The sequence below is a fragment of the Abramis brama genome (assembly GCF_963993115.1).
Source record: "Abramis brama genome assembly, chromosome: 24".
Lineage (NCBI taxonomy): Eukaryota > Metazoa > Chordata > Actinopteri > Cypriniformes > Leuciscidae > Abramis > Abramis brama.
Genome location: NC_139986.1, coordinates 24,786,123 through 24,807,968, shown reverse-complemented (window position 1 = coordinate 24,807,968; position 21,846 = coordinate 24,786,123). Strand labels below are relative to the sequence as shown.

Sequence of the window (21,846 nt, the reverse complement as noted above, 5' to 3'; positions counted from 1 at the left end):
CGATTGGTGATTTGGTGGTTCCAGTAACTAATCCTCAGATTTTACCTTCAATCACTCCTCCCTAAAATTTTATATTTAGTTTAATCCTTTATGTAATGTGAAGGGTTACCTTATTTTCACTGTTGGGGGGTGATCAAATATTGGTGGAAAAATGTCATTCAACTCAATCAGAAAAGTGAATTTTTGTGTTGAGTTCTACCGTCTTTTGTTTGCACAAGTAGCTCTCCCGTGCAGGTACATGTCCTCGGGATTCACTGGCGTCCCTTTCTTTCAGCGTGGCTCTGTTTTTAAAAGAGCGGGCGGTGGACCGTGTCTCATTTGTCCTGACACCAAGAGGATGCTGGGAAATCTGAAATTCACTGCCAAATATCAACAGATTAAACAACTTCAAAGACTCCAGCTGATGTGTTATGCTTTGAATGAGCTTTTACATATAGTCTGTGCAATGAGTTTGACTTCTGTCATCTATATCAGCTGTAGCGTGTATAGCTTATAAAAATGTGTGTGTGAATTTGAGCTGGCGACTGGTGTGTGTCAGCATCATTCTCCCAGCATGTTTTTCTTTCGAAACGCAGCCCTCTTGTGATGCAGCGATAGACCTTCACACAGGTGATTCTGATGATGGTATAATTACAGGGGTCTGTCCGGACACGACAAGACATGCATATTTACATAGCTGTGAGGTTTAGAGATTTGTGTCAGCGCTCACACACAGCCTTCATTCCATTAAACATAGTTTGTCATTAAACTTTGCTTTGATGGGATTTAAAAAAAAAACTTTTCCCAGCATAAAAAAACAGTTAGCTTGATAGATAGATAGATAGATAGATAGATAGATAGATAGATAGATAGATAGATAGATAGATAGATAGATAGATAGACTGTAAAAAATTATCGTGATTTTAACAGTAAAAGACTGTAAAAATGCTACAGTGAAAAACTGTTAATTGGTTAACAGAAAGTTTCCGTACTATATACGGTGGGCTAAATAACTGTGATAGATATAATGGTACATTTAATGTCATTTTACTGTAAAATACCGTAAGTTTTTGGAAGTAAAAACGAACAAGTCGTATAATTTACAGTGAAAAAACGTAAATTGACTTTCCCACAATTCCCTGCGTGACACTTCACATTTGATGTATTTTTGTTGAAATAACTATGTTTCGTCATAGTTTTCTTAGTTTTTTTATAATCAGTTATGTACATTAGGGTTTTATGTTACATTTAATGTTGTTAAATTAATGTTTATTGTATTTTTAAAATTTCATGTGTGCTACCATGATGGTGTTTAATGTTTGTGTGAATGACACTGTGCACCTTCTATATATTAATATTAACTTTCTTGTGGAAGAACTACTTGTGATGAGCTTTGATTAATCATGTAACTCTCATTACTGCTGAGATTGTTGGTTTGTCAGTGTAATACTATGGTACAAAACAGATATTAATACTTCAATAGGTTGGTAAATTAACATTATATCATATTACTAAATCCAATGTTAAATATACATGTTTAAAATGTTAAATTTACATGTAACTCCGTAAGTATGTTTATGGTTTGATGTGTTTTTTACAGTATTGTTCTGGTAACCACAGCTTCCAGTTTTTTCCGTAAAAACAACGGGATTTTTTTTACAGTGTAGATAGATAGATAGATAGATAGATAGATAGATAGATAGATAGATAGATAGATAGATAGATAGATAGATAGATAGATAGATGCTATTCTGCTGAATGCTGTGATTGACCTATCAGAATCATGTTTTCCAGAAATAACAACATGAACTCTATTCATGAAGTCCTAATGACTTTTTTCCTATTTAACTTGAGATAAAACATTTAAGAGGGTGTGTGTGTGTGTGTGTGTGTGTGTGTGTGTGTGTGTGTGTGTGGAGCACAGCTCTGACTTGCCCTCACAGATTTCAGCAGGTCTGAAATCCCTTTATCTGCCTCTTCTGTGCACCTGCCACAGGCCGCACACACACACACCCACACCCACACACACACTCACACACACACACACACACACACACACACACACACAAACAAGCTTCAACGTGCCACATTCAGCAATCTCTTCTCGTCAAAACCAGATTTCCTTAACCTACATGTTAACCTTTTTGACAACTGATTTTGTGATTTTTGTAAAATGCTCTTTGTGCTCTCAAAAATGTTTTACAGGCAGGAAATAAAAGGAGCTTGTCGCACCCATGGAATTATACATTCTTGGATGTGAATGTGAATTGTATGATTGAGGTGCATGAAGGAACCAGAGGTGGAGCTCAGAAGAATTCCATGCTAAAAGTGTCTCACTGTCCACATGTGCAAACAAGAACCTCTGGACACCCGGACTACCGTACAACCGCTGTCATAGAGCTGAATCTCACCAACAGGTCCAGCTCACATTTCACCCGAAAATCAAAGGGAAAGAAATAAAGAGTCATTTTATTTTTTAATAGTAATGGTATTTACTATTATTTATATATTTAATAGTTAATATCTTACCATTAAGATATTATTATTATTATTATTATTATTATTTTTTGCATGATGACATTATTTTCATGTCAATTTTGCACATTTCTCTCAAACTGTCATTATTATAATGCAAAAATAAATAAATAATAATTATAATTACTTGAATAATTGTTTAAAATAAATAATAATATTTGTTATATTTAAAATATAAATGTATAGATGTAATTTATATATAAAATATTTAGATCAGAGTAATTTAGTATGTTACAACATTTTTATATTTATTAGCTTTCATTTTATTTTAGTTAAAGTTTTAGTAATTTCTGTATGTAATTTTTGTCATGTTTTTGTATATGTAAAATTTAGCTTTCATTATTTTTTTTATTTTTATTTTTTTCACTTTTAGTACTTGTGCAAACAAAAGACGGTAGAACTTAACACAAAAAATCACTTTTCTGATTGAGTTGAATGACATTTTTTTCACCAATATTTGATCACCCGCCAACAGTGAAAATAAGGCAACCCTTCACAGTACATTTTCTGACTTTCATTTAAGTTTTTATTGGTTTAAGTTTTTCACCTAATATTTATATTTTATTTTTATTTCAGTTACCTCACTTTTTTTTTAAGTTTTATTTTTTAGTTAACAAAACAACACTGATTTATATAAATATAGAATTAAATAAATACAAAAATCTGCAACCATGTCCAAAATCACTCTACTACAGTAACAAAAATCTGAGAATAATGAGATTTACACAAAAAGTTCAAACTAAAATGTGCAGATGCATTACTCTAATGAGAATTTGGGTGTAAAATTGCGTAATTATCATGAAAGTAATGTCATAATGCAAAGAATATTATCTATGGTTCTTATTTGTAATCCATATAATTTCTTGTACGTTTTTTTCTAATACATTTTGATGGTAAAATTTTACTTGGACGTGTTCCTGAACGTTTTTGTGAGATTTATCCATAGACCCAATTTAAATACAAGCTATTGCTACATCCTTCCCATGTTGATTCCTCATTAATAATCCTAGTTTAATTCGATACCGAGTCTGGAAACTTTCTAAAATGGTGTTTGGCAGTTAGAGGTAATAATCAGAGTCAATCACAGATCACTTTAACATAATCACTCCGTTCAGTAAAACACTGCACTATTATCCAAAATCTCCACACGGTCCTTGTCTTTGAATTCGACTGTTACTGTGAGGCCTCCATCTTAAATATGCAACAGACGGAGAAGTACTTTAGATTGTATATTTTCATTTTTGGGGAGACTGGAAGTCGGTGTGCTGTTACATATGAGATGGACTTCAATGCATTCACGTGCCCTCTCTCTGCCCTGAACCACACTTAAGGGAAAATCCTAAAAGCGATCAACTTCACACGGAGCGAAAAGCTTAATTCTTCCAAATAAACAGTCGTTTGGACTCCTCGTCCCACGCTGTGTGGCTCCAAACATCAAATTACCCTCACCTCCTCCTTAAAACCCTGGCGCATAGTTTATGCGGCTCACCTACAAGCCCGGAGCTGCAGTATTACATGCGATGTGAGCTACACCTGCAGCCACAGAACAAGTGTATGAGTGTCTGGGCGTTCGTGTTAAAACCTGCCCGTTCTTTCCGTATCTCAGGTGAGGAATGCTGTGTAAGACTATCAGGTGCAGCAGGGCGCGTGGCAGCATGCTAACAACAGATAACCTGCTCCTCTGCAATCATACGCAAAATGGCTGTCGATTGCCAAACTTTCTTGAGAATGATCTGAAACAAACACTGATAAATGGACTGTCATGAGTGAGGGAGGGTTGTAGGATATTGCTTCATAATGGAGTTAAAAGAAGAGGTTTTTAGAAGAAAACAAAGCATTGCTTTGGACTGAGCGTGGTGCTTGAGTCAGAGTGTAACTGGGTGGAGGTTGATAACTGTAGCCTGAGGGGATGAAAATCCTGCCCTCACGCTTTCTTTCTCTTCTTCGCTTCTTACCTCCTTCACTCCACCCTTTTCTGGTGAAAGGGTGTATGAGGTGAAGAAGAGGCAGAATTTTTGGTTGCACTTTATTTGATGGTACATGCACTTATGTGTACTTACAGTGTACTTACCTAAAGTACTGATTAATATAAGCTGACTACATGGGTTCAGGTTCGGTTTAGGGGTGGGGTTAGTAGCTAGTTATTACCCATGTATTGTAATTACTATAGGACAGTGAAATAAAGTTTGGTTACACTTTATTTTAGGGTGTCATTGTTACAGTGTAATTATACATTTAAGTACTGAGTAATATTAATTAACAACATGCACTATAGGGTTGTGTTAGGATTAGGATTTGGTTGAGGGTTAGTTGCATGTAATTATGCATAATTGACTGTTATTACTATGGTAAGTACATGTAACATATGTAACAAAGTCACTGTAAAATAAAGTGTTACCTAAAGTTCTATACCTAATTTTTCATCTTTTCTGAACTTTATGCTGCTTTTCATATATTAATTGTTTAATTACTGTAAATTATTATTGTGCCTCTTTATTTTATATAAAACAGAGTAAAATACATGTGTGTGTGTGTGTGTATATGTGTGTAATGGAAAGTTTAATTTTTTTGTCAAGCATTTTACTAGAAATTTAAGGGATAGTTCACCCAAAAATGTAAATCATTTCATTAATTACTCACCCTCATATCATCATGAAGATATTTTTGATGAAATCTGAGAGCTTTCTGTCCCTCCATTGACAGCTACGCAACTACCACTTTGACACTTCAAAAAGTTCATAAAGAGATCGTAGAACTAATCCATATGAAATGAGCGTTTTAGTCGTAATTTTCTGAAGAGACACGATCGCTTTATAAGATGAACAGATTGAATTTAGGCTTTTTATTCACATATAAACATTGATCATAAACAGAAGCTCAACCGAACCTGCTTGACATGAAGAACTAAACTCATTGGTTCTTGATGAAGCTCAAACGTGATGCGTAACACGAGAATGAACCTCATTGGTTCTCGCACGTCAAGCAAACATGCTTGAGCTTCTGTTTACCACAACTGATGTGTGAGTTGATGAATGTTTATATGTGAATAAAAGCCTAAATTAAATCTGTTCCTCATATAAAGCGATCAAGTCTCTTCAGAAAATTTGGACTAAACCGCTCAATTCATATGGATTAGTTTTATGATCTCTTTACAAACTTTTTGAAGCGTCAAAGTTGTGTAGCTGTTTGGAAAGACATGAGGGTGAGTAAATGATGACAGAATTTCATTTTTGGGTGAACTATCCCTTTAATAGAGAAACAAGTTGAGAAATGTTGGATGTCATTTGGATTCAAACCTTTCAGGTTTTTTTCATCCTGTATGATTCCCATGATGACACATACATAACTAGCATCTGTGACTGTGTTAATTATAGTTGTACATTCACTCATATCTCCATATGCTGCCTCTGCTGTAATGTAACCAAAGAAGTCAAACTCCAAATAAACTATAATCAGATGCATGATGGTGTATTGCAAAACAGACGTTTATTCTGTTCACCCCCTCCTGTCAACAGGACATGTGCTGCTTATGAGTTACTGTGACAACACATAAAAAGTCTAGTGTTTTGCTTTCCCTAACCAAGGCCTTCTGTTCTCAACACAATAAATCAAACCCAATTGGATATCATTCACCGGTGATTTACGAGTCATTATATTCCACTCAGATTCATTCATTAGCTGTAGTTTTCACTTTTGGACACTTTCCCCCCGGTTCTGTTATTGTTGCCCCTTTGGAGGCGAGGGAGATAGTATTTATCATTGAACGCCAAGCGCACAATTTCAAAAAAAGAGGAGGAGGAAAAGAAAAGGTTGAGGGGGCCCTTCTCAAATTTTCATTTTTCCAGAATGTGTGTTTTTGTTGTCTTAAGTTTTCCTTGGTGGCGGTGAACAAAGTGTTCCTCTGTGGAGCGGGCGCTGGGGCTCGCAGACACTCTGTCTGTACTGGGAGTTCCTGTTCCCAAGTCCAAAACCCACAGACCCACAGCAAAGAGGACAAGGTCAGCTTTTGCTCTCCAACATAAGAGGCGCATTACTGCAGACGAGTTGCAGCCCTTGGCAGGCGCAGATAAGTGTGTGTGTGTGTGTTTTGATGGTGGATGGTTAAATGGTGCTCTCAACTATCAAAATACTCAGGTTGCACTGGTAATGGGTGAAATGGACAGTTTCAATCATCCGCTTTGCACATGTGAATGTAATTTCCACCTGTCTTATGTGTTTCCACCAGATTTTATCTACGAATTGATCTTTGCAAAAAGTATTATTTTTGGACATTTTTAACATGTTATTCTCTGAAGTACCTCATAGTACCTCATTAAATATCATGATATCAAGGTTGTGTGCCATTTTGTCTTCTTGAATCTGAATTCAGCAAACAGGATGCAGAATTGCAAGGAAATAGAATAAAATAAATTGCAATTGCAAAAATAGATAGATAGATAGATAGATAGATAGATAGATAGATAGATAGATAGATAGATAGATAGATAGATAGATAGATAGATAGATAGATAGATAGATAGATAGATAGATACAACAAATGTTGGAACAAACGATCAGTAGATAGAACGAATGATACAACGAATGCACAATGAACGTTAGATATAATGATAGAACAAACGATAGAACGAATGATAGATAGATAGATTGAATGACAGATGAAATGATAGAATGAACAATTGATAAAACGATAGAAAGAATACTAGAACGAATAATAGAACAACAGAACCAACAGATAGAACGAACGTTGGATAGATAGTTAACTAAAACGATGGATGGATGGATTGACCAGAAATGAACTTTTGTGGATCAGGCTGGAAGGACACTTCATTTCCTAGAATCATCTGTGTTGAATTTTACCTTTGAATTCAATTCAGTAAATTCCTCTTCCTATCATTCCAATTCAATTCAATCTCACACTCGAGACAAGATTTCTTTCATTTCTTTCATTCTGAATTTTACCTACCATACCATGGGATACAACAAAACACTACAAACAAAATCAAGCCTAATATGTCTACTTATATTCTTAGGAAAAGAGGTTTAATATTTAAGGTAAGTGTTTGTTCAGATCTGAACTCTCAAGTAATATGAATAATGATGATTGCCCATAGCGTCACTAAGCACTTGCTAAGCTGATCTTCTGTCCATCCATGCCTGTTTTCCTTTTTCTTTGCACACATTCCTAGGGTTCGGTCAGGATTATCAGAGGTCTGGATTCCAGCCGTGGTCAGACATAATAAAAGAGGTTGAAGAGCATCAGTGTGAGAGATTAAGAGAAAGACGCAGAGGTCCTGTTATCAGACGAGAGCATCACAGGTCCACGGCACGGTTCTTTGATGTTCAACGTCCTCGTAAGACATCGTAACTCTCCCGTCCATCTGCTCTGATGTGCTACAGCCCCGCTGAGGTTTCATGATGCTCAGATGACCTGCACAATGTTTTAAGCAGTAAGAATTTGGGTTTTTATTGCATTTGGCTCAAGAGCCAAAACAAGCTAATTTATCTTTTCATTGATGTCTCGATTTACGTCATCTGGCTGCCGTAGATACCTCTCACAAACCCCTCCTTAGATCGGGATGTGATGGAGATAAGAAAATTATTTATGTATTCGGATATTCATACACAATGTGATCTGCTTCCACACCACAGGGAAGAAAAATCACAACTGAGTTAATTATTCTCCTAGACACCAAAGGGATTAAATAGAGGTCATAATCATAATCTGACATTTGTCTCCTCTGGTATCAGATAAAATCCCAACAATGTCTCAAATTCTGCTCAGATGTGCCAAGATACCAGAGACCAAAAGTCAGAGATCTCAATATGATGTTTTCAATGTCAAGTCACCTTTATTTATATAGCGCTTTATACAATAGACATTGTTTCAAAGCAGCTTTACAGTGATAACAGGAAAATGACTCAATGATGAAAACAAAGTTCATTTTTCAGATCGGCTCTAAAAGAAAACAGTGTCATTGTTCAGCTGAAGTCAGTTCAGTGTTGATTCATTTCCGCTGTGAAGATCATCAATTATTAAATGAGTTAATTTCATCAAAAAAAAGGCAGTTATATAGAAAACAGTGATGCCATCATCCAGCTCAGTTCTCATCCAACAGTGTCAGTGCAGTCAGATCAATAATATTGTTGGATATTAAGTGTCCCCAACTAGGCAAGCCAGAGGCGACAGTGGCAAGGAACCCAAACTCCATCAGGTTCTCAATCAGTTCTCCTCTGGCCAACGAAACGAATGAACACAGTGTGATTATGATTCAGGCTGCATCACAAGTCAGAAATCAGATTGTGGATCAGTAACACCTGAATACGGCATAGATGCCATTCTTCTTACGATGTAGCAAGTACTTCAGGTGTTATGCGAATTGATCCTGGTTCCAGTTTACCTAATTTATGCTGCCTAACAACAACCCAGACAGCAACATGGTGTCGGCCCAGATCTGGCCCACATCTGGGCCACATCTGGGCCGTGTGGAATCCACGTGTACCATATGTTGCTGTCTGGAAATCCTTTAACTGATGTGAATTATAGAAATGTGATAATGTGTTATATGTATGCCAGGTTAAAGAGATGTGTTTTTAATATAGATTTAAACTGACAGAGTGTGTCTGTTTTTGTTATTGTCAACTTTTGTTTACTGTTGTTATGTTGTTGTTAGGGTGTTCTAGGTGGTTTCTGTTGTTTTGAGTGGTTGCTAGGTTGTTGCTGGTGTGTAATATCACTGTGGTCTCTCCCTCTGCAGTTCACCAGACCTCAGTATACTGATCCAGAGCAGATATCTCTCCTGTATATCAGCTGCAAGCACAGACTAGTGGAGTGGAGGTTGACGTTATCTCAACGTGAGTGTGTCTGGCCTCTTATCCGCCTAAACAGCCGAGATCTTGCATCCCAGAGATGCTTTCAGGCAACAAATTGAATAATTTACCGTTCAGACACCCACCGCCAAATACAGAAATGTAATCGCACATGAAAAACCCTTTTGATTTCACACTTTAGTTGATTTCAAATCAAACTAATTGCGCATGGATCTAGTATGTGTAAATCAGGTGCTGTGCAAAGAGTTTTCCCAAGGAAAGATCATCCAAAGCGGATGCTTGCCAAGTGATGCGAGATCAGAAATGACCCCTGCAGGCATGAAGAGAGGGAGGGAAGGAGGGAGAGACGCAGGAAAAGAGTGACTCAAATGGAAAAAACAGAGCAGAAGAAGAATGAAATGCTTGGCTCATTCATTCTGAATGTTCAAAAGTCCCCGAAGTGCACTATAATGTTACTATTATCATCACCTTCCACCAGAATATCATTCCTTTCTCGGGGCTGTTGAAACATTCCCAAAGCTTGTGCAATGACTCACAATGCAATTTCCATTTTACACACGACGGCGCCTCAATGCTGATGAGCAACACTTGCACAGATGGAAAAAGTGTACTCTTATTTTTGCTTGTAAACTTTAAATATAGAAGTAAGATTTCTTTTTTTATTATTCTTTTTTTTTTTTTACTGAAAGTAAAGGGAAAGTAAGGCACTGTGATATTGAGACAAATTTGTTCTGATGAATTTGGAAGGAAACCCATGTTAATCTTTTTTCATGTATGTGAAAAACCACGGTCTTTATATTATATATGATAATCTTTTATAAAATATAGTTATATATTTTATACATTTATAAAAAAATGTTTAGAATTACATACAATGTTTGCAATTATAAAAATGTTAAATAATTGAAATTGAAATTAGTTTTAATATGATTATTAATTATTAATCATTCTAAAAATATATAATTATAATTACATTTTGAAAAATATTGAAATTAAAGTTATAAATAGTTAATATTATTCTTAATTATTAGAGTTTAAAAAATGTGTACTTTTATTTGAATAATTCTTAATTATTAACAATTGTAAAATGAATTGCTGTATACTCTATGGCAGTTATACACCTCTGGTGTGCATTATTTTCTTATAATTCAATGGACCAGTGTCAATTGTTCCGCTTTATTTAATATCAATTGTTTGATTGTTTAATTATATTGATGTTTCCCTGAAAACACACCTTAGAACGCTCATCAACCAATTAGATTCAATCATTCAATAGCCCCGTAGTATAAGATTAATTAATCAGCATATAATGTAATTCATACCAATACAATCTTTAATCAGTTGGCAGTCCTATAAAACGTCTTTAGGAATCTTGTCAGAGGTGTTCCCTAGAGAGATCAATAAATCCCAAGCCAAAGATGGACTCTCCAGGCTTTTCCATTTTGATTGTTGACTTAGACAATGCTCTGGTGTTTCCTGAAGGCACGCTTTCACAAGTTCTGTGAAGGAGCGAGGGAACAGAATGTCTACCCCACATCCTCCTGAGTCAGAGATCCTACAGCTGGACTCGACAGTTACTCAGCAGACACAACGGTACAAACACACACAACACCAGCAAACATTACACCACCACTGCATGTGTGGAGCACTTCTGCAGCGTGTATTTTTAGGTTTGTCAGCCACTAAATGACTGTGGCTACATTTCTTGATTCAGTCAGCAATATCAGTCATGGTTTACTCAGGTGGATTCCACACGGCCCAGATGTGGGCCGGATCTGGGCCGACACTATGTTGCTGTCTGGGAATCCACCATTAAGTGAACATTAGAGATTATTAGCATGAATTAGTAGGTTTGGAATTCTAGAATGCATTGCAACAATTTAGAGAAATGGTAATTAAAATGTAAGTATATTTTATCTGGACAGATTATCAATAGAAATTTTAAAATGTATCACCGCAGAGCATTAAATTTGAGATGCTACAGTATGTGTTTATTAAGTCTATTGTTTCTAATTTTTTGTCTTATTATTATATGTTTTAATATAGCTTTAATGCATATAGCCAAATTTACTAGTATATTGATTCAAAAAACAGTTTTTATATACACTGTTCAAATGTTTGGGGGCAGCAATAAAAAATAAATAAATAAATAAATAAAACTTTTATTTAGCAAAGATGTATTAAATTAATGAAAAGTTACAGTAAAGAATTTTGCAAAAAAATTATTTAAAATAAATTCTGTTCTTTTGTACTTTCTATTCATCAAAGAATCCTGAAAAAAATCCCGGTTTCCACAAATATATGAAGCAGCAAAACTGTTTTCAACATTGATAATAATAAATGTTTCTTGATCAACAAATCATCATATTAGAATGATTTCTGAAGGATCGTGTGACACTGAAGACTGGAGTAATGATGCTGAAAATTCAGCTTTGCATCACAGGAATAAATTACATTTTAAAATATATTCAAATAGAAAACAGTTATTTTAAATTGTAATAATACTTCAAAATATTACTGTTTTTACAGTATTTTTAATCAAATAAATGCAGCCTTGGTGAGCATAAGAGACATAAGAAACAAAAAATGCACATGCAATGCAATGCAACACACTCACTGACATTCAGAAGATTTTTTTATGTTTATTTACCTTTATGTGGATTTTAGATTAATGTGATTTCACTTTGAAAGAAGCACCAAAACATCCCTTTGGATGATGCTAGTTACAGTTAAAGAGAGAGACAATTTTATATGGAAAAGATAGCGTTATTGCTTGTCACTTTATCACATTGAGTCTGGTTATGACATGGTGTAAGTTCATAAAAACAATGCACTCTAAAAAAAAAAAAAAAAAAAAAGAGCTTGAGATGTGACTTTCTGACCCTCGGTATATACTGCTGCACATCTGATCTACTGCACTGATTCAGAGCGACATTCACTTGAGAAAGTAAAATGACAAAAGCCGACATTGACCTGGTCAAGTAATCACCGAGACAGGTTCATATTTTGTCTCTCACTGAGCTTCAGTTGACAGGACCATATGTGGAATTTAAATGTACCGGCTCCTCCAGCATCGCGTTGGAAATCAGAATGCATGAATGCTTTTTAAGAGCTTAAATAAATGGTCCTCGGGAAAGGGCACATCTGATATCCAGCCATGTTTATTTGAGAGTTTGTGCTGGTGCGTTGGTGCTGTTCAGGCATGTTTTTCGGCTACAATACCATCATGCGGTGGATATTTTCTAAGGCTTGTTTGTTCCAGAATCTTTTGTCTCCATGGATAATGCCTGTGCAGCTAAATGCAGGTACTGGCTTGATTGTGAAATGTAAATCGATCACTTCCCATTTCTCTTTTGTTTTGGAATAGGCCTTGATATTGGGATAGATTTGGCAACGCACACAATTCATTCTGAAGGGGATTTTAGGCATTACTTGAGCCTATTTGACCTGCAGTGGATGGGTCCAATCAGTTTTCCTGTTTTTGAATCTGCTGAGAGTTGAATGTTCAGGGTTTGATTCGAGCGTTAGGTGTGGCTTATGGTTTTTTGCATCAAAACTATTTATAATGAGTGCTGCATTATAATTGTGTCCTTTTTTAACATTTGATAAGTCAAGTCACATTTATTTGTATAGCACTTTCCACAAAACACATTGTCTTTCCAAGACACTTTACAGAAAATCATGATTTTAATGTTTATAATATCTTCATATCTTAGTCTCATAGCAGATTAGAGCTGGGCGATGATCTAATTTACATTTTGTGATGATACAAGCAATCAAGCAGTCAAGATACAAACAAAAAAAAATCAGGTAGTTGAGATCTGCTATATCACTTTACGTGAGTATACTGTATGTTTGCAGCTACAGTTGGATAAAATATATATCCAACTTTATATAAAGAGCTGGATAATACAGTTTATGTTTTAAGACAACGAAAACAATCACGCAGCCAAGATTTGCTATATAGTATACAGTATATTGTTTTATTTATGCATACTGTATGTATGCATGCAATTAAGATACTATATATACAACTTTTATTCAGTTTTAACTTTTATTTCTAGACCATAATATTATTTACATTTTGAGATGATGAGATGTTATATATAGTCCTACACAAGTATAATGCATGTAAGTGGATAAAGTTGGACAAACTTATCCAACTTTATATGACCTGTGCATTAATACAGTTTATGTTTTGCAACAATATATAAACAATCATATAAATCAACTGAGATTTGCCATAATGCTTTTCATGTGAGTGTACTTGTATTACATTATAACAGTCATAAACTTGCCAGAAGGTGGGAAATTAAAGCAATTCATCCTGGAGGACTTCATTAGTAGGCTAAATATAAATCTCTTTCCCTAGATTGTGTTTCATTAGACTTCATAACAACAAAGAAGAGGGAACTAATCAGCCTCTTGCTTAGTGTAAGAAAATTAATCATAGCAAACTGATTATAGCTTCGATTATATCGAAGAATGTAGTGTACTATAAGGCGTTAATGTTTGCTCAGTTTAAAATGAAATCTCTTATGAAATAATATGTTAACATCCGTATATCCTAGTTGAATATAATAGTTGGTGCTTGGGATTGGTGTATTTATCTATAAATCATGTTAAACGGAGCAATACCTGTCGAGCTTCTCTACTTCTCAAACATAATTGAAACATAATTCCTATAAAGATTTGTACTTTGCAGACATGTCCTGTAGATATGAAACTCTCACATTGATAAGAGATATCTTGTAGGTCATCAAACCAAATGGTATCAACAGAGAGAAATAATCAGGAGTTGGCATATGATTGTGTTGATATCGATTGTAATTAGTTTAGAGGCATGTGAGCACTGTTCCCATCACATGATAGATCAGACATCTTAGGTTAGCAGAAGATTGTAATGATATTGCCTGAGAAGCAAGCGCAAACATGTCTAGCTGTTCAGATTCTTTCCTTCCCCTTTTTCCTGATGTGCAAATGTATGATCTGACACAAGTGTTGTTTTTGGCTAATGTGGCACATACTGAAAGCTAATCAGATTTATTCAGCTATTGGCATTAGGAAAACTGCAGGCCCCAATTACTCTTTGTATTTATTTATTTTTTGACTGATTACTGTTCTTATATGGATTCCGTTCGCATTCATCTCTGTGATATGCAGATTTAGCATGCATGTTGATATAAATAACTAAGGAATACAAGTCGCCTTCCCTTCTGGAAAATCCAGCAAATTGGTGTTTTTTGGAACATAGTTTGGTTCAAGCATAACCAAGCTGGTTATGTTCTAGAAACCTGGTGAATTTCAAAATGTGACTCTCTTTTGGCTTAGGAACTATTTTTCAGTGAGTAATTAATTAAATGAACCCATTATGTGAATGTGATTTCACCAAGTTCACCATGTTCCTGATGTTGATCCTGGAACAACATTCCAATCAACCAATAAGATTTGAGGGACATGTTTACAGTTTAAGTTTAGGCTTACAATCAGGGTTAGGTGTGAAGGGTCTTTAGGTGTGAAGGGTCTTTAACTGCAAATTCCCCTACAGGTGCTTCTACATGAGTGTTGTTCACCTATCATTCCCCTCTGGTTTGAGAGATAACTTATGGGTTTAGGTTTAGGGGTTAGGGCTACATTTTCAGAGGGGAATGTTGTTCCAGGAACAACAAAATATGTTGATCCAGGAACATGTCTTACTTGGCAAAATCACGGTGACCTTCTTCACACAGCTACTGTATGGCGTAAGATGATTTGAAATATAGCTTTATGGACTACTTTTGCATCCTTTTTGAAGCTTGTAAGGCTCAGTCCCCATTCATTGCCCTTTCAGGCAACTAAGAGAAGAATGTTTCTGTCTTTTTCTTCAGGTCAGGCTCCTTCTATCACACACTAATCAGAACAAACAGGCTTTCAACCAGCTTTCTAATTTAATCTGTTCCGTTTACAGGAGCTGCTGCTTTAGTGTGAAGTCAGCAGGTTGCAGAGAGAGAGAGAGAGAGAGAGAGAGAGAGAGAGAGAGGGAGAGAGAGTGAGAGGGAGAGAGAGAGACTAACAAAGAAATGTACTTCCTTTGTAACCTTGTTGGATCTGTCCTCGAGCAATGGTGACGGTAGTCTTGTGAGGGAAAGGCCTGACATGACGTGGGGCATCAAAAGTTCAAGGAGCATGTGACAAAAGAGCAGAAAGATAAGAATTTCAAATTATATTTTTCTTTCAAATTGCATTAGAAGGTTCTGTCACATGTTTTCCTGACGACTGAAAGAAACCGGTCAAAAACGGTTTACTAATGACCTCAACCCTGATAGACATGAACTAAAAGCCACATATCTTACTTCATGTTGTCTATAAAACATTATTTTTGCTAAGTTTTGTGATAATAATCGGCAGTTATTATGAACAAAGAGTCATAATATTTATCTGAACTTCCAGAAAACCACAAGATATGTGAACACCTGTACGGCGTCATAGGGGGTCCTGAGGGCCAAAGCTGTCCGATTATGAGGTGTGTCACGGTGAACACCTGGAATAGTGCAGCCATGCTCAGATCATGGAAAGATAAACCACAGAGCATGGAAAAGTCAAGTGTTTTCCCAAAACCTTTCTACAGAGCAAGTGTTCACACCAGGCCTCTACTTGTACTCAGTAATTTTGTCTCATTCTTACACGTAAAGAAATTACATTACGCATATGTGACCCTGGACACATGTCACACGGGAATATTTGTGGCAATAGCCAACAATACAGTGTATGGGTCAAAATATCGATTTTTCTTTTATGCCAAAAATCATGAGGATATTAAGTAAAGATCATGTTCCATGAAGATATTTTGTACATTTCCTACCGTAAAGATATAAAACATTTATTTTTGTGAGTGAATGCAGCACAATCACAAACACAAATGGACAACTTTAAAGGCGATTTTCTCAATGTTTAGATTTTTTTTGCACCCTCAGATTCCAGATTTTCAAATAGTTGTACCTCGGCCAAATATTATCATATCCTTACAAACCATACATCAATGGAAAGTTTATTTATTCAGCTTTCAGATGATGTATAAATCTCAATTTAAAAAAATGTACCCATATAACTGGTTTTGTGGTCCACGGTCACATATGCATCAAGAAATGTTTGTGTGTATATATATATATAATACTGTATATACATACTGTACATAAATTTACATTATATATTAAAGATATATCTCAGTAATCCCAAGAAAAATATTGTGAACTTGGTGACATCAGCAAAAAATTGAAAACGGAGCAATTGATCGAGAGTAAAAAAATGTTTACCTTTGGAATAAAGGTTATCATTCACTATAAGACCAGGAATGTTTGTTAGAAAGGAAATAAGGTCAGTTTTGATTTCATGTGTATTTTCAAGATGATTTTTGCTATGCAGTTAGAAGCTGCTTATTTCCAATGGTCAGTTCAGAATTAGATTCAGTAGATGAATGTTTGAAAACCCGATTGGTTTGCGCCAGTCCTGTGAGTTCCCACTGTGTACTGTGAGGTTGCTGAGTAATAATCCAGTAAAGGACTTTCACATGTGTGAGAGCCAGTCTGGCTTTGCTATAGTGGCCCCTTCAGAGACCCAGAGCCTTCAAAGAAATTGGCAGCAAAGTGAGATCAACATAGGGAGGAGGTGTAACATTTGGGATTTGTTTGGGAGCCGAACAGGTTCGCAAGGACAGGTTCATGTGGCCGCACCACAAACTCACAGACTTTAAAACGAGTTGACCTCCTGAGGACATTTCATTGAGATGCACAACAAAAGTTTTGTCTTGTATGGCTCCCACATCTTTTGACCAACGGATTTCCATGACTGTCTCTGATTAACTTTGAATCCTGAATATAAATAGCATCTCCACCAGCTTGGCTTTTAAATGAATGACAGTAGTTTATACAACTTGCATTTCCCGCCACAGTAAACTGCAAACACATTTGCATCATGAAATGCTTAAACTTCACTTTGATGAAGTCCCACGATGTAAGTTAACTGTGGGAACGAGTCAAACCATATTCTAAATTCAGGAACAGTTAACAAACCAGCTCTTTACATCCTCCACAACCATGTTTAACACTATTTTCTAAACTTCGTTAATGCAGACAAAAATCAGCAACAGGTTCAAATTGAAATGAAGTGCTTTTCACGAGATTTCTGTATGAAACGTTCCTGTTGATGTTCCGTTAAGAGCCTATTCATTTGCATAGCATTACAAACCCTATGTAAATGTAAACATTAGGCTAATTGTTATTCAATTCAGCTGTTAAAAGCTTAAAGGGATAGTTGTTTTGGACCCAAATGACTTTCATTGCATAGACTACAGCTTTCTTCAAAATAGCTTCTTTCCACATAAGAAAGAAAAATCAAACAGGTTTGTAATGAAATGATGACTGCTTTCAGATGCCAAAAAGATAATGACAATCGCTATGAGTTATGCAAAAAAAGTGTAAATTTTATTTTTTGTACAAAATCATACCATTCATTTACACTTTGCAATACAAAGTACAATCATATCAGTGTCATATACATTCAAATAAAGAAATACATGGCAAAATCTCTGAAGTTCCTGATGAAAAAAGGCACATGGCAAAGTATTGCATGTCTGAGTGCTGGTTAATTGCTGTCGCGTTATGACCGCACAAAAGTTTAAATACTTTTAATTCAAGAAAATGTCTTTTTGCACTTGTTCCCTGTTTAAAAACATGGCATTAATTATTCCTTTGGTCTCAAGCTCATTGGTGTGCCACCATCTACGGTTTGAAATATCTGACCGATTACCTCTCAGAAAAGAAAAACAAAAAAACATAAAAAGTGACTGTCTTACCTATTTAACATTCAGATACAGATATAAACCAGTATAAATTATTGCTTATTAGAGAGGCTACACATTTAAAACCTCCCAAATAGTACAAATCCGTAAACAAATGTACAGTACACACCAACCCAACCCGAACAGGGCAAATACTGTTGAAATGGAAGGCACATGACGGGCGCATGACATGTTGAATGAATCTGCGTTTACACTGAAATGAAAAGGCTTCTTAGTCAGTGAGTTCAGACCACCAGGGATCTGGCAAACAGTCTTTTCTTTTGTGCCTTTTCCTGTCTTGAGGGTGTTGAAGGTTCTCCGGGAACCAAACTCAAAGCGGAATGGCTGTTTTGGGTCAGTTTTATATGTTAGTGTGTAGCGTCTCGGGTGGAATCTGATCTTTAAATGACTCCACAAACACTATTCATTCAGACCCTGGGGCGATGCATTTTTAAATCGTCAGAGCTTTTTGGGATGCATTTGGCGCTGAGTATCCAGTTTATCACGAGTATACTGACAGGAAGAGCAGGTCCAAGATCAGCATTCACAATCGGAGGCACTTGGTGAATGCAGACCCTGTGTGTGTGTGTGTGTGTGTGATTCTCTCTCAGTGTGCAATGCAACAGCCAGATTCCTCATGTTTGTGCAGCAGCGACATGCGAGAGAAGGTTTTGGAGCAGTTCTTGCACTGGTATTTCTTCACGTCCGAGTGAGTCTGCAGGTGAGCTCGGAGGTTCGACCGGTCCGCAAATGCGCGACTGCAGTGGGGGCATGAAAACGGTTTCTCACCTAATGAACAACAAAAAAAAAAAAATCAGGTTAAAGTACTGCTGCATCATGCAATGCTCCCAACATAATTATATTATGCACTTAATCTTAAGTCTGAAGAAAGACACTTTAGGTGTGCATTGACATCCACAGTGTTTCAATAGCATCAAATAAATGCATTAGTGTGATCTTCTCACCTGTGTGTGTCCTAATGTGTCCTTGCAGCAACCAAGGTCTGGAGAAAGCTTTCCCACACATTTTGCAAACGCAGGGCAGCGTGTGTGTCCTTATGTGCATCTTTAGGGCCCCTAGACTCACGTATTCCTTCTCGCAGTACTTGCAGCTGAATGACTTCCTGGTCTGTGCGTCGCAGTGCAGCTGCTTGTGTTTCATGAGTCCCGAATATGTGCTGTAGGACTTGCTACACAAACTGCACTGAAACTTCTCAGCGTCTGACAGCTTGGTCGACTGTATCCGCTCGTCTTCATCACTCCTGGGGCTCTCCGAGCCGCTGTGGTCTTTATTAGAGGACGTGTCGGAGAGGGACGAGGGGTATCCAGAGATGGGGGACAGGTCGCTGGGAAGGGGTGACAGGGGCAGGCTGCTGGTAGTCCACACTGTTATCGGGTTGTACGCCAACGGGCTTAACACTTCAGGTTGAGGTATAACAGGCACCGGGAGGGTTTTTAAGACATATGGGGAAATAAACACTGCAATAAAAGGGGAAAAGCAATCATATTAGTTCACTCAACCAGATATACATAAGTGCCATATTCCTAAATCTTCTTTTAAAATGATCATGCATGCAGGTTTTATGGCCATCTTCATTGAGGAAATAAATGGAATTTTTACACTTATAAAAAGTTAATTTGTTACACTGCAGAACCAATTCAAATGGGAACCAGTTACAGGACCAACGATAAACACTTTCCCTTGAACATTCATATACATTTGAAGGTAAACTCTAATGTTATGCACCAACTACCCATTTTAGTGACTTTATGTGATATGGATATCCTTCGACAAAAATCAGTCCTAAAAGATGTGTACTGGGTTTCTAAATGAGATATTTTGTAAACGTTTCTAAACGATCATAACGGGATGAAATAAGAGTCAAATGAAATTGCTGTTTTTCCAGTAGGAACTGATCCCGTTTAGGATCCTTTGGATTTGATTCGCAATTATTTCATTTAGATTTGTAGCCTATTAGGTAGGCTATTTCGTCTTCATGTACAAACACACATATCAAGAAAAAAAAGGCAATGGATCAATTCAATAAACAATACGTGTTAGTGTGTTGCCATGCAAAATGCCATAAACTTAACGAAGTGTTGCAACACACTAAAAAGTTGAAATAACTTTAACTTTTAACTGTTAGGAGTTAGACTCATCAAACCAAAAAGTCTATTACCTGTTGGACTCTCCAGTTCACTGTAATTCGGTTTCTTGGCTGCATTGAAATGCTTCTTTACAAGGAATGAGCGCGGCATCCTGAAATACGAATAAAGTTCTCTGGCAGATAATAATGGTCCTTTCTTCTCTTTTATAAAGTCAAATCGCTGTAATCCTTATTGCTCGGTCCAGCAGGGCTTCATCTTCCAGCGCAGAGCTGCTCTAAAACTCCAGCACCTCTGTGCAAAAAAACAAGTAAATACTTCCAATCAGGTGCAAAGGGAGGGGCCAAGCGTTTGATATGTGCATATTCATGACCCCCGGCCCAATCAAAATAGAGGTGTGACTTTAGGGGGCGTGGTCAGGGAAAGGAAGACAGGTGTTCATTCTAGAGTTGTGTATGGAGGTGAAATAATGTTCAGACTTGTCACAGATGGTCAAAGCACACAGATTGCTGAAATGCCATTATTCCTTAGTGATTGAATCAGGAAAGACCTTTAAAACAACGATTCATCAATGTAGATCTTGGTCCTCTTGGTCCTAAATGATTTGTGAGTGTGTGTTTATATATATATATATATATATATATATATATATATATATATATATATATATATATATATATAGTCTTTATGTTGGTGGCGTTTCATTTTACTAGACATTCCTTAAAAGCGTTCATTTTGTCACCACCTACTTGTAATCTTTAAATATTTGTTATGCCGGTTTTCAAATCAAACCATACAAAAATATATTTTCAAAAATGTTAATTACATATACATCATATACATTTAGTTATGGATTTAGAGTTAAAGTTTAATAAAATTCAACATAAATGTAAAGGACGTCTGGTTTACACGCAGTTCACTAGCGCCCTCTTGTGTTCAGTAGGCTACTATCTACTTCTAACACAGCATGATTAATAAGTTACTTTGTGAATAAGGTTAATTAGGTCTTTTTTTCAATATGTAAACAGTAAAAGGGATGAAGAAGTAAATTAAGACTAAAACGGAATATGTTATATTCATACATACAAAATATAATCAAGTTTTACTAAAAAAGTTCAATTGCTATATTTTAATGATAAGGAGGCACATAAAATCAGTTGATTAGAGACATTTTATACCCTGTATGTTACATTTTAAATGTACTATTATAACATGTTCCCTTGTTTGTGCTGTATCTTTCTTATGAATGTCATTGTGTTTGATATTTTTTAATCTAAAAATGGCATACATTTTTTACTGTGCCTTTAATTGCTTTTTGGAGTCAGTCACTGTTCATTGTGTTGTAAAGTCACTACATTTTTATGCTGATAGAACCATTAGCACCTCTGAATGGTTTACATTTATGGAAAGCTGATTTTAGATGGGTGTTCCAGTGAAAACAGAACAAAGAGTGTTTTCAGAGTTAAGCTGATAGTTCATAAAGACACATCATACTTGAATCAAGCAACATAGACCAAAGTGATTGAAAACTGTATATGATATTTGGATTCATTTTCTGCTCAAGAAGCATCAATAAGAAAAATT

General features: G+C 36.1%; 1 protein-coding gene across 1 annotated transcript; it reads right to left on the bottom strand.

Moving 5' to 3' along the window:
- Window positions 1–17,779: 17,779 nt before the first annotated feature.
- snai2 (snail family zinc finger 2) lies at window positions 17,780–20,560 on the bottom strand. Its single transcript, XM_084102019.1, has 3 exons — window positions 20,337–20,560; window positions 19,123–19,635; window positions 17,780–18,946 (listed from the first exon to the last, which is right to left on the bottom strand). Exons 1-3 carry the CDS (start codon window positions 20,413–20,415, stop codon window positions 18,765–18,767), a joined length of 774 nt encoding a protein of 257 aa, XP_083958145.1. The 5' UTR covers window positions 20,416–20,560; the 3' UTR covers window positions 17,780–18,764.
- Window positions 20,561–21,846: the final 1,286 nt, after the last annotated feature.

Coding starts and splice junctions, on each gene's coding strand:
- snai2 (XM_084102019.1), bottom strand. CDS start 20,415: ATGCCGCGCTCATTCCTTGTAAAGAAGCATTTCAATGCAGCCAAGAAA. Junction 19,636..20,336: donor TGAACTGGAGAGTCCAACAG/GTAATAGACTTT, acceptor CTTTTATTGCAG/TGTTTATTTCCCCATATGTC. Junction 18,947..19,122: donor ACACATTAGGACACACACAG/GTGAGAAGATCA, acceptor GTTGTTCATTAG/GTGAGAAACCGTTTTCATGC.